The sequence below is a fragment of the Diabrotica virgifera genome, chromosome 1 (assembly GCF_917563875.1).
Source record: "Diabrotica virgifera virgifera chromosome 1, PGI_DIABVI_V3a".
Lineage (NCBI taxonomy): Eukaryota > Metazoa > Arthropoda > Insecta > Coleoptera > Chrysomelidae > Diabrotica > Diabrotica virgifera.
This window is the reverse complement of record NC_065443.1, coordinates 113,593,080-113,613,382: the sequence shown is the minus strand read 5'-3', so window position 1 is coordinate 113,613,382 and position 20,303 is coordinate 113,593,080. Positions and strand designations below refer to the sequence as shown.

At 33.7% G+C, this 20,303-nt stretch overlaps 1 protein-coding gene across 2 annotated transcripts in view; it reads left to right on the top strand.

The window, feature by feature from the left end:
• The first annotated feature begins 2,700 nt into the window (after positions 1-2,700).
• Positions 2,701-20,303, top strand: part of LOC114347795 (dual specificity protein kinase CLK2-like) — a 132,559-nt gene continuing 114,956 nt past the window's right edge. Inside the window, exons 1-2 of one of the 2 annotated variants that reach the window (XM_028298464.2) lie at positions 2,701-3,679; positions 9,935-10,285. In XM_028298464.2, the coding sequence (XP_028154265.1) occupies positions 2,843-3,679; positions 9,935-10,285 (1,188 nt within the window). In that variant the 5' untranslated portion in view covers positions 2,701-2,842. The remainder of the gene's footprint in view (positions 3,680-9,934; positions 10,286-20,303) is intronic. The other variant, XM_028298471.2, reaches the window with a different exon arrangement.

Below are 20,303 nucleotides of genomic sequence, written 5' to 3'. Positions count from 1 at the left end.
ACCTTACTTAACAAAAATGTACTATTTGAAAAAGTAAACAAAACCTTGTTTTTTAATTTTATTTAAGACCAACAGTAATCAAGATATACTTTATTATATGTTAGCTCTCCTTTGTCAAATGCTAAATATTGTAGTTTCAAAGTCAAAAGACGGGAAAAATATGCATTTTTCGAGAATAACTTGTAAAAACTAATTTAAAGAACTTAAAAATATCTATCTCTAAAATAAAAAAGAAGTCTCTAGCTCAAAAATTAAGTGACTTATAATGAAAAAAATGTCAGTCCCTATTTTTTTCAGCGCAAAAGTGGTCGGAAGCAACCCCGTAATCACCACCCTAATTAAAACTAGTCATTGACCTTATTTGGTCTTATTTATTTAGGTATTATTAATAGGTTCAAAAAGTTTGACCGACTTAGAATGATTCGTTTTTAAAGAAATGAAGTTAACAGCGATTAACGAATTTTTGTAGTTTGGAAAAAATGGCTTTTTCTTCTGAATACAAAGATTAGCATCATAGATGTGAAAAAATGTTTAAATATTATATTATAGCTAATTTAATTCCCAAGAATTTGGTATGAAAAAAATTTTTCCACAATAAAAGTTAAGTGAGTTATTGACAATTAAAACTTGTAATAGCATGCAAAAACCACCTTTACCAACCCTTTCAAAGTCACCTCTTTTTGTGACTAAGCATTTTAATAAGATTTCATATTAATAAGCTTGTAGATCTTGTAAAAACCTACAAAATTCTTTTATACCAAACTTTCTAAGATACAAAATAAAAAAGTTACGGTTAAAAAATTAATATATTTTTTGAGAAAAAAAAAAGGAGAAATCCCATTGGAAGCATAATAATGTAAGTTAGCGGTATTTTTAGTCATTGGCCTTATTCATTCTTCTCTATTTGTGTATTATTAATAGATTCTAGAAGTTTGACTGGCTTAAAATGATTAGTTTTTAAAAAACTGAAGTTAACAGCGAATAAAGAATTTTTGTAGTTTTGTAAAAAATGCCATTTTCTTCAGAATAGAAAGATTAGCATCAAAGATAAGAAAAAATGTTTAAATATGAAATTGTAGTTTATTTAATTCTTAAGAACTTGATGTGAAAAATTTTTTTCTACGACAAAAATTGAGTGAATAGTAAATGAGTATACTATAGAATGACATTGATTTTTTCCATATAAAACTAACATTTTCGATAGCGAATAAATCGAAAACTATTAGTTTTATCAAAAAAATGTGTACAACATTTTTTGCTTAGAATGAATGTTTTTATCAACTTTTGCTGTCAAAATATAATAAAAAATTTCCACCCACGAGATGGGGTGGCAACCACCCCCATGGTAAAAGCGCCTTTCGGCATCATATAGATTTTGATCCTTGGATAATCCACTACTTATTCTTAAATTTTCAAGCAAATCGATCCATTCTGTAAAAATTGCGGGGTGAAAAGCTTCGGTTCCTGGACTAAACGTATTTATTAAAAAACCAAATTACATTATATTATGTGGATGCATACAGTAATTAATATGAAATGTATGCAATATATAGATTATGTAAATATTTTCGTATTAAAATACATAATATACTTAATAAGACAATTACTTATTTAGTCTTGAAAAATAATCGGTAATTGTAGCTTGTTTTTTTTTGTTACATAAAATACTAGTCACTTTTGTTGCTCTGAGTTATTATAAAAATTAAAAAAATTACAATGGTTTGGCCATCCCAAAAACGTTTTATAACTTTACAAGCAAATAGGATGGGCGAACTATTTCTTAAAAATTTTATATCAGGCAAGAGGGTAGCAATATGTATAGTTTGTAGACAAAGAAAATTATTTTACGGCTGAATTTGTCGGTAAACGATTGAATTGGTACTCATAACAACGCAATAAAATATTTATTACCCATCTGACAAACCCAAATAATATAAATAAAACAGCACTACAAGCCTTCGAAGCCCTTGGCGAGAAACCATAATACAAGACATAATTTAAATTTTTAGGAAATTCGACATTGTAGGTAAAAATTTATTCGTTGACCTGAATAATATTCTAATAAGCGGTATTGTTTTATTAATACGTATTCCAATAAACGGATAAATTTATTAAGGAGTAAAGGAAAACGTTTCGGGACCTCGAATTTGTATTCCATAAACCGGGATATTCCTATAACCGGTACTCTAATAAAAGGGTTCGACTGCAATACTAAAAGGTTGTGTAGTTTTCTTTTTGCTACGAATTAACTGATCACTCCTCGTATTAAATTTTTAAACGATCTATGGGCCACAGTTTGAATAAAAACACATTAAGCCATTTTGGTGTCTAAGTTTATTTTTTTAGAGTATATAAAAAGACCAACCCAGATTTCATGCTCTGAATGCGCCTCCTTAATCATTTTAATTGCGGGTATATATCTTTACAGCGACCGTACGTGAATCATCCTGTATTGAACTAAAGATAAACAGATCAAATGATGCAAATGTTTATAAACGAACTATTGAACTGTAGCATGGGACTGCTCGGTATTTTTAATTTATTCCTTTATTGTTTAATAAGTGAGGAATAACATTAAGTTACCTGTCGATATGACGGAGTGTGTGCGATGGATTCAGAGGACAAAAAATAGGTCCGAAAAATTCGTTTTCGTAGCGCGACCAAGAATAGAAACATTCTGTGTTAGCGTTTATTCCAAGATATTTTTAGTTTAGCAGTTTTGAGCGAGTGGGTCCGGCGCTTTACTGCGAATATGTTATGTTAGTGTTCAGGTGGTGCGTGTTGTGAAAAACAAAGTTCTCGTAACGATTCCTCCGGTATTTCGTGATTATGATAAACGCCAATGTACAGCTCTGGTTACTCTTATAATCGCTACCGTCCGAATAGGGACATTTCGCGGGAAACGGTCCGGCGACCAGAGGATCTGAGCTGGAGCTACGGGGGGTCTTCATGGGTGTACCGACCCTCGGGCATGCCTATAAAATCCACCAGTAGCACCAAACCTTTCGATTCCTATTCATCCACCAACTCCAACAATGTCAATACCACGACAACATCTCAAAGACCGAGATATACTCGATCTTCAACAACCAGCAATGTTGCGCAGTTGCTTAGCGATTCATGTTCGAGCCTGCTGCAGAAGCTCACCACTAGGGTCCGGGGGCTTTCCACTACTGTAGAAAGACAACTTTCGTCTTCGGATACTGTGCCTTTAACATCAAGCTCTTCATCAAAATCGTCGAATTCCGGCTTCCTTCCTTTAACAACCAGTAAAAGTACTACTGTTGTACCTAATTTCGGACATACCATATCAAGGTTAGAAGACAAATATTCCTCAGTTTTGGATAAAATATACAAAAAACAAAACAAGGACCCGGAAAAAACTCCGGTGCCTCCTGGAAGGGCTTTGACCAAGAGTTCTACAACTACCAATATCTTTTATCCAGAAAAATCGATCTATAATAACATCAGCAACGATCATACAGTCTACAGAAGGGAAAAGACCCCCTACAAAGAGAGCAGGAAGTCATTGCACAATACGAGGCACTATCCAGAGCCCCAATACGTTTACTTAGATAAGGATTCAGCTTATAGAGTTCGACATAAGTCAAATCATTCCGAGCTGCGCCCCAGGAGATCTTCGAAACCTAATCATAGGAATGGATTAAGTGAGGTAAAGGTTAGAGCGTGGGAATACTACTCATTCATTTTGTTTTCGTTTAATTTCATTTTAAAAATAGAATATTTTTCATGTAGGTAATTATATTTTAGAATATATCAAATAATAAGATACTATTACCATAATGCCATAATCACAGTACATATATTAGCCCAGTAAATGACCGTTTTGGAGGGACGTAATAAGGGGGGTAATTTTCAGGGGCAACTCCGAATTGCATGAAAAATTGGATTTAGGTTCTACTTGCCCTCCACTTTAAAGTTGAAAATGTTCCGTTGGTTGCTTTTACTTTGGGGGTGACAAGCACCCCTTCTCGGGGGTGAAAAAACTCGTGTTTAAAATAAGCCCGGAAATTGATAAACTGACTGATTCTAAGCAACTTTCATTCTATAGAGTTTTTACCTACCTCTCGATTTATTTGCGATTGAAAATGTTTATTTTTCGATAAAAAAACTGCTTTTTCAGACGGTTTTTCGCAAATAACTCAAAAAATAAATATTTTCTCGAAAAAAATATTCTTAGCAAAAGTGTAGCTTATAAAAAAAATGAAAAAGATGGTGTATGAGTAAGGTCTATATACGGTCTTATTCCGAAAAAGCAATTTTCGGAAAAAAACTTATTAACATTTCTTTAAGTGTTTGAACAAATGTTTATTTTATTGTTCATACAAGTTTCTGGCATCAAAAATAAACGAGTTACTCTGAAAAAAATATTGGCCCCTTTTTTTTTGGTAAAAAAATCGTGAAAATCTCCCTCTATTTAGCACCCTAAATAAAATTAATCGTTACCGCTTTACCATTTACTTTAAATGTATGTGTATTGTTTGTATGATCTGTAAGTTTGACCGGTTTAAAGTGCTTATTTTTGACAAATTTGGTTTTAGAGTAAAAAAAATTTTCTAAAAATTTTGGAAAAATTTCCTTTTTTTAAAATAAATTAAAAAGAATTAGTGATACGAAAAATCTCAAAGAGTAAAAAAATGTAGGTTTTGCTGTTATAAATATGGTAGTTTTATTTGGTTTCTGTAAGACAAAAATTGGTTAAGATATGGCTGTTCAAAGTTTGCATACACTCCTGATTAGTGACTCGTTCAAGCCCTTTTAACTATAACCCTTTCCAAAAAAAGCGCTTTAAACTGGTGAAACTGACAGATCATGTAAAAAATAGATAAGTAAAGTAAATTGTTGGTAAAGCGGTGACGATTAATTTCATTTGGGGAGCTAAACACGGGGAGATTTTCATGATTTTTTTTACCAAAAAAAAAGGGGACCAACTTTATTTTGAGCGTAACTCGCTTATTTTTAATCCTAGAAACTTTTTTGAACCATTAAAATAAAGCTGCTTTTAAACACTTTAAGAAGTTTAAATGGGTTTTCCCGAACACTGGTTTATTTTTTGGTTATTTCACGATGATATTCGATTTGGAATTGGACGAATAAAAACGTATTTTTCATGAGCTACAAATTTTCTTTTGCTGGATCTATAGACTTTGCGAATACACAGCTCTTTTTGTTTTTTTCTAAGCTACATTTTTGCTAAAAATATTTTTTTCGATAAAATATTCACTTTTTGAGTTATTTGCGAAAAACCGTCCGAAAACGTAGTTTTTTTGTCGAAAGATAAACATTTTCAAGCGCAAATAACTCGAAAAGAATTGACTTACATAAAATCTCTATAGAACGAAAGTATTTTATAATTAGTCAATTTATTCATTTCTGGGCTTTTCTTGAACGTATTTTTTTCACCCCCGAGAAGGGGTTACTGTCACCCCCCAAGTAAAAGCAACCAACGGTACAGATTCAACTTTGAAATGGAGGGTAAGTATGTAGAACCTAAATCCAAAATTTCATGCAATTCGGAGTTGCCCTTGAAAATTACACGGTATTGCCGTATTTCCCGTTCATTTACTGGGCTAATATGCTAAAATGTTACCTCAACAGTAAAAAAAATGTATTATTATCAATAATTTTTTTTTTACTTACTATAAACTAAAATTACATAATTACCATTCATTGGTTTTCTAACAACCCTCTCATTATCTTTTCAACATTAGTTCCTTCTTCCGCTTATTTTGAAGCGTTCCTTTTCATTAATTATATTTACTTATATACAACATCGCTACAGACCTTGTAGGCCCCTGGCTTCCAAAAACTTGGCTATCTCCCTCCATTTTTTTCAGTCGCTTGCTTTTTCTTCTTGTAGTTCCTTCTCATATCGGATATTGGGTATTATCACAGCTATCCGTATCTTATTGGCGGCTGCTTTGAAAAGATCTACTGAGCTGCAACCATACCTCTCTCTTAGGTTACTCAGCCAGGAAATTCTTCTTCCTATAGATCTTTTACCCTTAATTTTGCCTTACATTATGAACCTTAATATCCCATATTTCGCACCTCTGGTATTGTGGCCTAAATATTCCAGTTTTTGTTTTGATGTTGTTTATGACCTCGCAATCCTTTTGTAGCCTTCATAACACTTCTGCATTTGTAATTCCTTGGATCCATGGTATTTTCAAAATCCTTCTATAGCATCACATCTCAAATGCTTCCAGCTTCTTTATATTATCTAATTTTAGTGTCCAACTTTCTATTCAATACAACAAAGCCGAGGAACATAGCATCTTAAGGCTCTTATCTTCAGCTCCAGAGGAAGGTCTCGATTAACAAACATTTTTTTAAATTTATATAAATGCTTGTCTTGCAATTTCAATGCGTGTCCTGATTTCTCTACCTTGGTCATTGTTTTCATTTACCCAGGTTCCCAGATATTTGTAGTTATTCACTATTTCTACTTGTTTTCCCTCAATATCTAGCATTCCTACTATATGTTGCTTAGAAATAATCATGAACTTGGTTGTCTTAACGTTAATTTGTAGTCCATATTTTATACTGACTTGATGTAATATATTTACTAATAGTTGCAATGCTTCTAGATTGTCTACAAAAATAGCGGTATCGTCTGCGAATCTTATGTTGTTCAAGATTTTTCCATTTATTAATATAGGTATCTTGTTCTTCCTCTGATATTGCTTCCTTAAAAATAGCTTCGATGTACAGATTGAATAACCATGGAGACAACACGCAACCCTGTCTTTACACCTCTTTTGATTTGTATAGTTACTTTCGATTTTAACCTTTGCTTTTTAATTTCAGTACAGATTGACAATAACCCGTATATCTAGACTGTCCACATCCTTTTTCCTTTAAAAGTTCTATGAGTTTCTGATGTCGTACTCTATCAGAAGCCTTTTGATAATCTATAAAGCAGACATAAATATCCTGGTTGTTTGGTCTGGTCTTTGCGCGTCTCGGTCCCTTGCTCTTTCTCTCCAGTCTCTCACGCCTATATCTGACAAGTCTTGCTTTACTGCTTCCAACCTCTTCTTTGGCGTCCTCTTCTTTCCCCCATTTTTTCCTCATTCAGTATTGTTTTAACATTTCGGTTCTCTCGCATCCGAATAATGTGACCAAGTCATCTATCTCTTTGGGCTCGTATTTTTGCCGCAATTATTGGTTTTTCATACAACCTTATTATTCCTTTATTCGTTTGTCGTGTACAAATACTCTCAGCCATTTGAATTCCTACGATTTTTCTGAGCACCTCTCTTTGATCACCCCAGATCTCTACTTTCTCTTCTTACTGCTGGTTGATTATCCAGGTTTCGTGTGCATATATCATTGTCTCGTAGACTCGCAGTTTACATTTTATACTTTCAGTGTTAAATTTAGTAAACCTGTCGCTCTGCCCCTTTCATTAATCTTTTGTCTATCTCTTTTCTTTCTTTTCCCGTCTCCGTTATCGTTACTTCTACGCACAATTTCTTAGTTTTTAAAAACTATAACAGACAGTATCTGCTCCATTCATTTTGATATATGTATTTGCGCTATTATTTGATATGTCTCCTCTCATTTCCATATATTGCGTTTTTGTTCGGTTTGTTCAGTTTGTTGTTAATCCGTCTTAATGTGTTAATCCATCTTTTCGCTTTTTCTTAAAATTTTTGGAAAACTTTGTCTAGATATTTTTTGTTCTCGCTAGGGTCACATCATCCGCGTACGCTATGTACTGTTACTTGCTATTGAAAACAGTTCTGTTTTTGCTCATATTTGATTATCTTATGATTTGTTCTAATACTAGGTTGAATAAAGTCGTTGATAGCGAATCCCCTTGTTTTAAACCTCTCTTCACTAGGAACTGCCTTGAAAAGCTTTCTTCCATGGTTACAATATTTATCGTGTTCTTAGCTCTTAACCGTCATTTTCACTAGCGTTATAAGATTCCCTGGTATTTATAATGTTCTCATGGCTTCATATAGCATCCTTTGATTTATGGAGTCGTATGCCTGTATAAAAAAAAAGAATGTGTAATCCTAAGCTTTGTTCGTATGTATTTTATATTCATTTTAATATACTTACTTGATCAGTAGTTGTTCTTCCTGCTCTAAACCCTCCTTGGTATTCTCCGATCACTTTGTTATCATATTTCGTTATTATTTTCTAAGAATTTTGCAAGTATTTTATAGACTACTTCTAATAATGCTATACCTGTATAGTTTTCGCACTACCTTTTGTCACCTTTTTTATAGATAGGACAAATAGGAGAGCTATTCCATTGTTTCGGCATTTCTTCTTTTTGACAAACTGCTAATGTCAAGAGGAATATTATTTCTTTCAGTCTTTCGCCACCTTTCTTAAAAATCTCAGCTGGGATAGCTGCTAACTGCTTTCTAACTTTCTACTGCTTTTTTTATTATTTTTTAGGACTCTTATTATTTCTTTGGCTTCATTCAAAGTTGATTCCTCGCACGTCCCTTCCTCATCTTCTTTCCAATTCTCGTTTCCCTCTAGTTCCTCTTGTCGGTCTGGATTTAACAGATCTTCGAAGTATTCAAACCATTTGTTTAATTCTTCTGTTGCTTCTCCTAGAAGTAAAATGTCTTTGTTTATGCAATACTTTGTATTATTCTTTTTTGTTTCTCTGAATTTTTCCTTCTTCTTCTTTCTCTGTATTAACTTCTTGGTAGAAGATTTTTACCTCTTTGTTTATGTAGGATTCTTCTATATTTTCAATTGTTTTTCTAGTTGTTTTCTTTTCTTCTTTCGGAAAATTATTTTTACTTTTCTTTTTCAAAGCATTCCTACATTCTTCATTAAACCAATATTGACGTCTCTTTATATGTACTGTTCCCAATGTTCCTATACACTTTTCACTTTTCCACTGCTTTCAACATAGCTGTCTGTATGGTCTGCCATTACATATTCTTCTATTTTCTATTTGATTGGATTCTCTAGCCTTTTTATTTATTTCTTTCTCTAATCTGTTTATTCTCTGTTGAGGCGCTCTAATTGGTAATTTAGTCTTTTGCCTAAATTCTTGTCAATCGAAAGTATGTTCTAAGGAATCTTTGTTAAAGCTGTTTGCAGCTACCGTTACATTTTTTCTTTACTATCCAATTTTCTTGCATCCTATATAATATATAATAATACTTCGTATTAATGTGTTTGTTTTCATAATTAGGTAGCTATACTCTACCAGATGAGTTTCAGTTTTATAATTGCTCTCTTTGCTTAATCTTTGTTTAATATTTTCTGTAGTTGATTCTTTTTTCGTTATTATAAACCCCAAGTATTTGCATTTATTGTAGCTTACCTTTTATTATTGTTTTTGTTTATTAATATATTCCGTTTTCATGAGGTTTATAAAGAAATATTTTTTCTTGTGGTGCTTTCTCCTTTAGTGGAGGTTAGCGACTACCCTGACAAATTTGTCTCTGTCCAATGCTAAACAAAGATGTTGAATCAAGGCCGGTCCAGTTTCTGATATTTCAAAGCCATGAAATCTGGCGCCTACCGGGACCCCGTTTTCCTTCAATCTAACCCTGGATGATCAGTTACGCGAGACGGTACTTTTCGTTCATTATGTGTCCCTAGTAGCTAACTTTTCTAACTTTGACGATATTTAGCAGCTCCCTATCTGTACCTATTCTCCTCAGAACATTTTCGTTGGTGGTGTGGGTTGTCCAAGGTATTTTCAAGATTCTTCTATAGAGCCAGAGTTCAAAGGTTTCTAACTTATTCATCAGTATTATGTTGAGTGTCCAGGCCTCTGTTCCATACAAAAGTATTGACCACGTTTAGCAATGCAGATAACGACATACAACATGTCATCTAACATCTAACGACATCTAACATCTAACATGACTAAATAAAGAAATATAGATAACAATAAATGAGTAGTTTTTCCACACTTTCTCAGATAAACGACAGAAAAGCTACGTCTGGTCTGAAACTATGCCCCGTGGAAATCAAGTACCATGAACAACCAGCCCAGGTACACTCCAACTTCGAGAAAACTCTCAGTCCCCCCGCGATACGGAACAACGATAAGGAGCTTACCACGATCCCTAGTGCTCCAGACACCGAAACACAACGTGAAGCGAAAAGGGTAGAGATCCAGAACTTGATAGCAAAGTATTCGGCCTTGGATGAAGCGTATAAGTTGAATGACAGCGCTTACAGTTCTGCGGCTAGTACATCCAGTACCAGTTCCAAGCCCAGCGTGCTGGCTAGTGTTACGCAGAAGTACTACCCCAATCTGGCGCCTGCGGTAAGTACCTACTTGATACTCATAATACATTAGGTAGAAAATATTAATGTCCAATACTTACTCGATAGGAAATATTAATCCTCGAACAAGGCGTAATTTTGTGTATTTTTGTAATGTCAGTGTTCTTCCATACATCTACGTATTCTCAAGCATAACCTTAAAAACATTTTAGCATTGGCGGCTGGTCAGAGGAGGCAAGGGAGGCTTAGCCTCCTCATAAATTTTTTACACATGCTACACACTGTTTTGTTTACTTTGCTATTTTGCTTCGCGATAGAGATATCGGAAAAAGTTATTTGAACAAGTTATTCCAAATAATATTCTAACCCCACATACCAAATTTCATCACAAAATTCGCACTTTTAGTTTTTTCACTATTTGTAGTCAGGATCCTAAAATCGCAGAGGAGGCTGCTGGCCGGAAAATCTCACTTGCTAATGCTCCGCGCAGCCCAGCAGCGTTTAAGCATGGTAGTTTAAGGAGACCCGGTCTCCTTAGAGCTGCATTATCGCTTAACGCACACGCTGCCCAGAGATTGGGCAAGGGCGGCTAATCGGCCAGCAGCCTCCTCTGCGTTTTTAGGATCCTGACTACAAATAATGAAAAAACTAAAAGTGCGAATTTTGTGATGAAATTTGGTATGTGGGATTAGAATAATATTTGGAACAACTTGTTCAAATAACTTTTTCCAATATCTATAATGCAAAGCAAAATATCGGTAATTTACCGTGTTTTTGGATTCGCAGTAGGCCGCTTTTAGAATTAAAAAAATTCAGTTAAGTATCTTAACACCTTGATGGACAGAGACGCTGTGCAGCGTCTTTTTTTAAAATTGTGTTGTGGCAGAACGCTGTGAAGCGTCCTTAACAAAATCTAATATCGTGGCAGAACGCTGTACCGCGTTATAATTATAATATAAATACATGGTAACACGTAAGCCACTGTCATAGAATACCTATCTATACCTTCCAATCTGTTACCCGTCTGGTAAATTCCACCTCTCTATTTCACCCCACCCATTTAAAGTATCTAACCGGCTAAGTCACACGCGAAGCTGTACAGCGTCGCCAGTTATATTGAAGTATGCGGTGTGTGTTGTACTGTGCCGCAGATAGTAAAACACGTGGTTAGGTTAGGTTGAATACGAGTTTTACTCGAAAAATGTAAGTAAAAAATAAATTTATTTAGTGTGATATTTTTGTGCCTAATATTTTATGTTATTATAGTAGGATGTATAATTTAAAATATATTATTTTGCTTTCAGATGGCGGACCGTGACCCGTATAAGAGAGAACAGCAGCGGTTGATTCAGCTGTATGACGATATTACGTCGGATGAAGAGAACTCAGATGCTGCTTATGAGGGAGAGTTCAGCTCAGATGAAAACTATGTACCCAGTGAGTCGTCTGCCTCGCAGTCAGATGAAAGTGAAGACTCTGATTTAAACGAACTCCCCGAGCTCTCCAATGTAGAGACGTCTAATAATACTCTTCACAATCCCCAGCAATATAATCTGCCAGAGGAAAGTGAAGTAGAAGAGCCCGACGCATTGGACCAGGATTCCCAGAAAATTATTCAGAAATCTCAAGACAGTATACCCCTACAAGCACTGCAGAATCAAAATTCTGATTCTTCAGATGACATAGATACAGAATGGGAGTTTACAACTGCAGATATACCAGATTTCAACTTTGATGAATCCACTAATCGTCTGAAAATTAATTTAAATGCAGAAGATAGTCCAAAAGATGTTTTTGAATACCTATTTACCGATGACATAATGAGCTATTTGGTGGAATGTACCAACAATTATGGAGAAGATTTAACAAGATCTAATAGACCCAAAACAAGGAATGCTCGAGATAATAGTTTTAGACCTGTGACTATCGACGAAATGAAGAAATTTTTGGCACTGTGTTTATTGCAGGGTCAAATTACAACTTCAAACATGCGCAGGTTGTTTTCATATGGAGATGTATTGTACTTTCATCCAATTTTTAGTTACATTATGTCAGGAAGAAGGTTTGAAAAAATATTGAGAACTTTAAATTGCTCTTCGAGAACCGCAAAACATAAAGAAAAGATTCAAGCATTCTTAGACATGCTTATAGCCAAATTCCACAATGCTTATGGACCGTCTAAAGAGTTGTCTTTAGATGAATCCCTCTTACATTTTCGTGGCAGGCTTGGATTTAGAGTTTACCTCAAAAATAAAAAGGCACGTTACGGCATTAAGTTTTATGAACTGACAACCTCCGATGGGTATCTTTTAAATACTGAAATGTATAGTGGGGATATTCAAAACGCTTCCGATGTGGGAACTACAAAAGTAGAAGCTATAGTTATGAGGTTGATGAAGCCTTACCTCATGAAAGGACACGAACTGTTTATGGACAACTTTTATAATAGTTCTATATTATCTGAAAAGTTATTAAGCTTAAAAACTCATACTAATGGAACTCTCCGGTCAAATCGCAGGAATAACCCCAAGGAACTTATAAAGAAAAAACTCAAGAAGGGTGAACATTTCTGGATGCGTAAAAAGAATGTCTACGTTTCCAAATGGCGTGATAAGCGCGATGTTCTTGTTATCACCACAAGAAATCACCCACGATTGATACAAGTGAAAAACAGATATGGCCATGAGAAAATAAAACCTGAAGAAGTTGATGTTTATAATCGTCATATGTCAGGCATCGACAGGTGTGATCAGATGACCTCAACTTATTCAACGCCAAGGAAAACGATACGTTGGTATAAGAAGGTAATTTTCCATTTATTAGATGTAACTGTATGGAACTCTTTCTACTTATACCGAAAATATTGTAAAAATAATTCCAAGACGTACAGATATTTAGAGTTCCGTGACAGTCTCATTAAATCCTATTTGAAGTTACCACCAGGTTTAGAAGCAAAGAATTTAGTTCGTCGAGAAAAACATGATAACAGGTTACCGGAAAATTCAAACTACGAGCCTGAATGTTTCACAAATGAAACAAACTTAGCAAATCATTGGCCTGAAAGAAATCCAGGCATTCCAAGTGCAAAATCGAATAAGAAAAAAGTGTTTTTGAAGTGTAGACTGTGTGCCAAAAAAGGTCAACGGAAAGAATCAGGATATAGATGTAAAGGATGTCCCCAGAAGCCTCCGTTATGTCCAGACTGTTTTGAAGAGTGGCACGAAATAACAAAAAATCAAGAATAATTTTTTAGATATCTTTGTATAAGTTAGCTTTATGCGTAAACTATGTTGATATAAATTAATATTTTTGACTTCTGAATACGTTTTAAGAATCATTATGTCTTTTTGGTTTCTTTAAATAAATATTGCTTTATTTAAATACGTTTTCTTAATGAAAAATATTTCGCTGATAGACGTCGAGTCACTGCATGTATTAGGTTGAAAACGACAATAGGCACAACGCTGTATGACGTCGAACGCATATCAGCGTTCCGCCAAGATAGACTTAATACTAGTCTTATATTGTGGCAGAACGCTGATAAGCGTTAAAACTTAAACAATATTTTCTGTAAAATTTTAATACTTGGAGTAAAATTTCAGGTCGCCCTAGTTATATTTCATCCTTTTGAATAATAATATCGACAAAAAGGGCACTGTACAAATTGACCATTTTTGAAAAACTTAGGTGTCCGTCAAGGTGTTAAAAGATGTGAACCTTCAACCTGAATGAACTGCAAAACTTCAAATCTGTATTTATTTTGATATGCATATCTACTTACAGAGATAGAATTGTTAACAAATAAACGACACAAACTTTGGTAATACACTTTTACAATTAGACTAACTATTTTATTTTTAAAATGATATGATATTATGAAATTGTGAATTATGATGATATTATAAAATGTAAATAAAAATGGTCAAAAAAATGGGGCCTTAAATTAGATTTTTTTGGCGGATTTTTTTTTTGCTAGTGCAAATTTGTCTAAATATTTTACAGTTAGGTATAGCCTCCCCTATTGTAAAAATCACGAGCCGCCACTGCATTTTAGTATCGAATAAACATATCAAATCAGCAATTATTATTTGAAGAGTACAAATTTAAATATTAAATAAACGTTATATAATTGTTTCAATTAATAACTTCTTTCTAATTGATTTTTTTTACTTTTACTTTTTCTTCTTCTTGTAGTTCCTTCTCCTATTGGAGGTTGGCTATTAGTCACAGCTATCCGTACCTTATTGGCGGTTGATCTGAAAAGATCTACTGATCTGCAACTATAACACTCTGTTAGGTTTCTCAACCAGAAAATTCTTCATATTTACCCTTAATTTTACCTTGCATTATGAGCTTTAATACCTCATATTTCGCACCTCTGGTAATGTGGCATAAATATTCCAGCTTTCTTGTTTTGATGTTCTCTATCACCTCGCAATCTTTTTGTAGGCTTCTTAACACTTCTGAATTTGTAGCTCGTTGGATCCATGGTATTTTAAAAATCCTTCTATAGCACCACATCTCAAATGTTTCCAACTTCGTTACATTATCCACTTTTAGTGTTGAGCTTCCCATTCCATACAACAAAGTCGAGAACACGTAGCATCATAAGGCTCTTATCCTCAGCTCCAGAGGACGGTCTCGATTAACAAACATTTTTTTCATTTTTATAAATGTTTGTCTTGCAATTTCAATGCATATCATGATTTCTTTACTTTGGTCATTGTTTTCATTTACCCAGGTTTCCAGATATTTATAGTTATCACTCTTTCTACTTGTTTTCCCTCGATATCCAACCTTCCTACTGTGTGTTTGAATAACAGTGGCGACAACACGCAATCCTGTCTAATACCTCTTGTGATTTCTAATTTCTATAGTTTCTGTTTCGACATTTTCGATTCTAACCTTTGCTTTTTGATTCCAGTCAGGGCCCTAACTACGATGTTAGGGGCCCCGGGGCAAAGGTGATCTGAGGGCCCCTGCCGGGGGGTCTGATAGTAAAGCAAAATGAGATAATATTATGAAACAATAAAAAGAAAATTTCTTGAAAACTTCAAAACCGAATGGAAAAATATGAAGATATGAAGGTTTATTTAGAGAAAATGCAGAAAGAGGTAAATCAGATTGCTGAGGAGATACAGAAAATTGAAAAGGTGGAAGAAAAATTCAAGAATGCGGTAAAATTCGATATGGAAAAAGTGGAAGAAAAATTGACGGAGATAGGAAAATGTCAAAAAGGAGGCGACCGTAGGGAAGTAATTGTATACAACTCTAATGATATTGTATGAGAGCAGAATCCTATTTGACGAGAATATTAGAAAACGATATCCGGTACCTTCAGCAGTGACACTCTCGAAGGCGAATACCGTCACTGCTGTTAGATTTATTATGCTGTGGTACTGCTAGGGCTGATTCCAATGTGCTTATTCCATCTTACCCTTACCTTTCTTTTCAATAGGTGGTACCATGTGGTTCCATTCACGTACCAAGATGTGGTCTGGGGTAAATTGGTTAAGACAAAGTAGCTGGGACCGGGGGCCGCTATTCCGGTTGCATTTTAGTTTTTATTTCACCAAGTAACTAATATCCTCAGTAACAATTTATATCTTTACGAAAGGTCTCGGGGGCCCCAGCTTAGCCCGGGCCCCTCTTCCAATGACATTTTAGGTTTTATTACGCTGAAATAACTAATTACCTAAGTATGAATTTAAATTTTTATGTTAAGGTCTCAGGAGCCCAAGCTCAGCTCAGGCCTCAAGGGCCGCTTCTAAGGGTTCTGTTCCAATTGCATTTTAGTCGAAAATACTAATTTCTCCAGTGAAAAATTAAAACTTTATGTTCAGTTCTAGGGTGCCCCTGTAAGGTCTTTTTAAAATTGTGTCATTTGAAAATATTTCGTTGGGATCGGCTTTTAAAATACATATTTTTATTTTCCTCGTTAAACTCTATGCACGGTCAAAAAAGAGGCACCTGCGTAGGCACTTGACAATAATCCGTAATATCTCGACTGTCTACATTCTTTTCTTTTAACGGTTCTACAAGTTTCTGATGTCGTACTCTATCAAAAGTCTTTTGATAGAGTATGACTTCTTACTTTTTGGTCGTGGGGAATTACAGTCATGCAGTTACTGCGGCTTAAGAAAGGAAATTCTATCTAATAGTGGTTTGACTTTTACCGAATTTTGATTCTATCTAAACTTTTTACATAATATACTAATTATAAGAATGATACTAATGATAAGGAAACAGCTTCAGAATAATATTTTAACCTTGACATTGAAACTGAAAGTTTGCGCGCAAGTTTTTTTGCTTATTTACACAATCACTTGAAAAATATCTTTATTTTTACCGCTTGTATCCTCACCTATCTTTTCTCAAACCATATTTATTTATTTTATCATGAACTTTAATTTAAAATAGGAAATATTAATGACGCAGTTATCAACCTGTCATGGTAAAATCTGATGTGTTTTCATGTAAATAGAGCCACATGCAACATTGACCTGGCTTATTTCCAGACTGCAGTTATTTAGTAGTCGCCTATTTCTCTTCCGTTTCATAATTATTTAAGTTACAGACACTTAACCCGATTTTATTTTGAATCAAAACATACTTCTCTAGATTTTTGTGTAAGTGGGTGTATAAGGAGATTTTTTGTTATAGTAATTTTTTATAACATTATAGAATATCTTCTCCTCTTTGTCTGTTATTATTCATCTTCTCGTAACACTAAACTCGCGGTATAGTCCAGAGAAATAAGGTTTTTGTCGGGACACTTGAGCAGCCAGGTTTCAAATGGGTTTTTTTGGGTAGGTACTATACCTACCTAATACATTATAAATTCAAAAATGCCCGTCACAGTTTGGACGAGAATTTTAGTTATTGACAAATAATGGTCAAAAATGGCAATTTTTTCGTTTAAATCGCTACAGGTAAAAGTAAAAATAGGGGTAATAAATATCTTATTTAGAGTATTCATCTTTTAGTAGATGAGCAAAGGTGTAAAATGGCAGTTTTTGAATTTTGGTCCGATCATTTGTTGCTTCGCTAATTGCAAGAAAAGACTAAAATTTTGAAAATAAAAAATTTGCTATAACTTTTGCGAAAATGAACTTAAGACTTTGATATTGCACGAAAAGTTGAGTCAACCAGTATATACATATAATGCCCTGAAAATTTCAAGATTATTCGACGATTAGTTTAAATTTTATTCAATTTGCTTATACCAACGAGCTTTTTGCAATGTTGAAAATAATAATGATACTGCAATTCTGTGGAAACCACTTGAAAGAAGAATACGTATATTTTCAAAATGTTTATAAAAATTAATAAAAAGTCATTTTTATCATTCCGAAAACGTTTTACCAAAGTAGTAGTCCTGTCGCCAGGGGGGGTACAACGGCCTCGTTAATTCAGATGGACTTACTCAAGTTTTTTTTATGTATTTTGACCCGTAGAACACGAATTTTTTGGGTAACAGTTGATCCGAATGTCGATAAGATTGTTATAGACCAAGAACTTGAGGAATCAAATAACAGCGATTTTTGGCAAAACAAAACAATATTTTGTATTTTTTGGGCCATTTTAAGTAAAAAATATTTCTACAAGTTTTTTCGTAGGATGCACAGTTTTCGAGATAAACGCGGTTGAACTTTAAAAAAATCGAAAAATTGCAATTTTTGAACCCGAATAACTTTTGATTAAAAAATAAAATAGCAAGTCTGCTTACCGCATTTGAAAGTTTAAGTCAAATTATATCGGTTTTGATTATTTGCATTGGTAAAAATTTATTTTTTTATTGTTTAACAAAGCTATAAACACGTAGGGTTTCCCGTGCTTTTACATGCGTTTTAACGCATGTAACGTAGAAATAGTCTTGATTGCACTAGTACCTATTCTACCTACTCGTTCGATTTTAAATGAGAAATCATAGAAACATCACTCACGCACTAGTTGTTTGTAGCTTTGTTTAACAATAACACAATAAATTTTTAGCAATGCAAATAATCAAAACCGACATAATTTGACTTGAACTTTCAAAGGCGCTAAGCAGAATTGCTATTTTATTTTTTAATCAAAAGTTATTCGGGTTTAAAAATTGCAGTTTTTCGATTTTTTCAAAGTTCAACCGCGTTTATCTCGAAAACTGTGCATCCTACTAAAAAACTTGTAGAAATATTTTTTGCTTAAAATGACCCAAAAAATACAAAATATTGTTTTGTTTTGCCAAAAATCGCTGTTATTTGATTCCTCAAGTTCTTGGTCTATAACAATCTTATCGACATCCGGATCAACTGTTACCCAAAAAATTCGTGTTCTACGGGTCAAAATACATAAAAAAAACTTGGGTAAGTCCATCTGAATTAACGAGGCCGTTGTACCCCCCCTGGCGACAGGACTATAGAATCATTTTTGGCTTCTAAACAATTTGAATAGCTTTGTTAATATTGACTGTAGAGTAAATCTACTTTGGGATTTCAAAAGCTAGTATTTTTACACGAATTTAAAAAACATTTTTATTATTTAATCCACAGTTACTTCTGTGTACATAAAATTCTCCTGTAACAGTGCTAGTTACCATACTCCTCCGAAATGGCTTGACCTATTTTTATGAAATTTTACACATATATCCTGTAGGACTAAGAATAGGTTTTAATCTATTTTTCATACCCATAAGTTGTAAGGCGGTTTTTGAACAAAATTGTCTATGTTAATTTTTTATTATGTAGCATTAAAAAATACATACAACCCTTAATTTTCACTCTTCTATCCCCAACCACTATTTTTTAATAGTCATCTATATATTTAACACGTCGCAGTGTTAGTTGCCATACTCCTCCGAGACTGCTTGACCGATTTTTATGAAATTATATATGTATAATTGGTAGGTCTTAGAATCGGTCGTAATCGATTTTTCATATCCCTGAGTGATAAAGGGGGTTCCCCCTAACATTTTGTAATGTTTGGTAGGGGTATGTATACATAAAGTTTTCTAAAGGACTACGAGTTCATGCAAATTTAAAAAATTATGTTCAAAATCCATCAACAACCTCCGGAGATATTAATCGCAGCATATGTTTGAAGAATCAATTTCATTTTTTGAGTGCACGGATTTTAATATTTCCCCTCCACCGACCACGAATCGATTTCGTTAGGACGTCATTTTTAAAGCTTTATTAACCAGTCTGTTGAAGATCAAAGTTTACTCAAACTTGTACACATAAACTATTTACCTTTAACTTCAAAATGGCGGTAGTTAGGTTGCTTAATTGTTATAAACAAAGTAGCTATGAATTAAATAAAAAAAGTGGATAACTTGACCGTAATTAACCTAGGTAAAAAGCAGTTTTAGTCTGCAGTCAATATTAACAAAGTTATTCAAATTGTTTATAAGCCAAAAATGAGTCTTCTTTTGTACAATGTTTTCGGTATGATTAAAATGACTTTTTAATGATTTTTTTAAACACGTTGAAAAAATAACTATTCTTCTTTCATGTGGTTTCCACAAAATTGATATTGATATATCGATAGAATGATAATGAGAATTGATATATCGTTATAATTTTCTGAACAATGACATTGCAAAAAAAGCTCTTTGGGATTAACAAATTGAATGAAATTTAAACTAACTGACGAATCGTCTTAAAAATTTTTGTGCATTATATGGACTATTTTACTCAACTTTTCATGAAATTTGAAAGTCTTGAGGTCATTTTCGCAAAAGTTATAGTAAATTTTTTATTTTCGAAATATTAGTTTTATTTTGAAATTTCCGAAGCAACAAATGATCGGACCAAAATTCAAAAACTGCCATTTTAAACCTTTGCTCATCTACTAAAAGAAGTATACTATAAATAAGATATTTAATTACCCTATTTTTACCTGTGGCGATATAAATGAAAAAACTGCCATTTTTGACACTTATTTGTTAATACATAACTAAAATTCTCGTCCGAACTATGACGAGAATTTTTGTATTTATCAGTGGCGTAGCTGGCCACACAGAGGACCCACATCAAAGTTAGTCGCGGGAGCCCTTTTCCACCACTGATATGGCA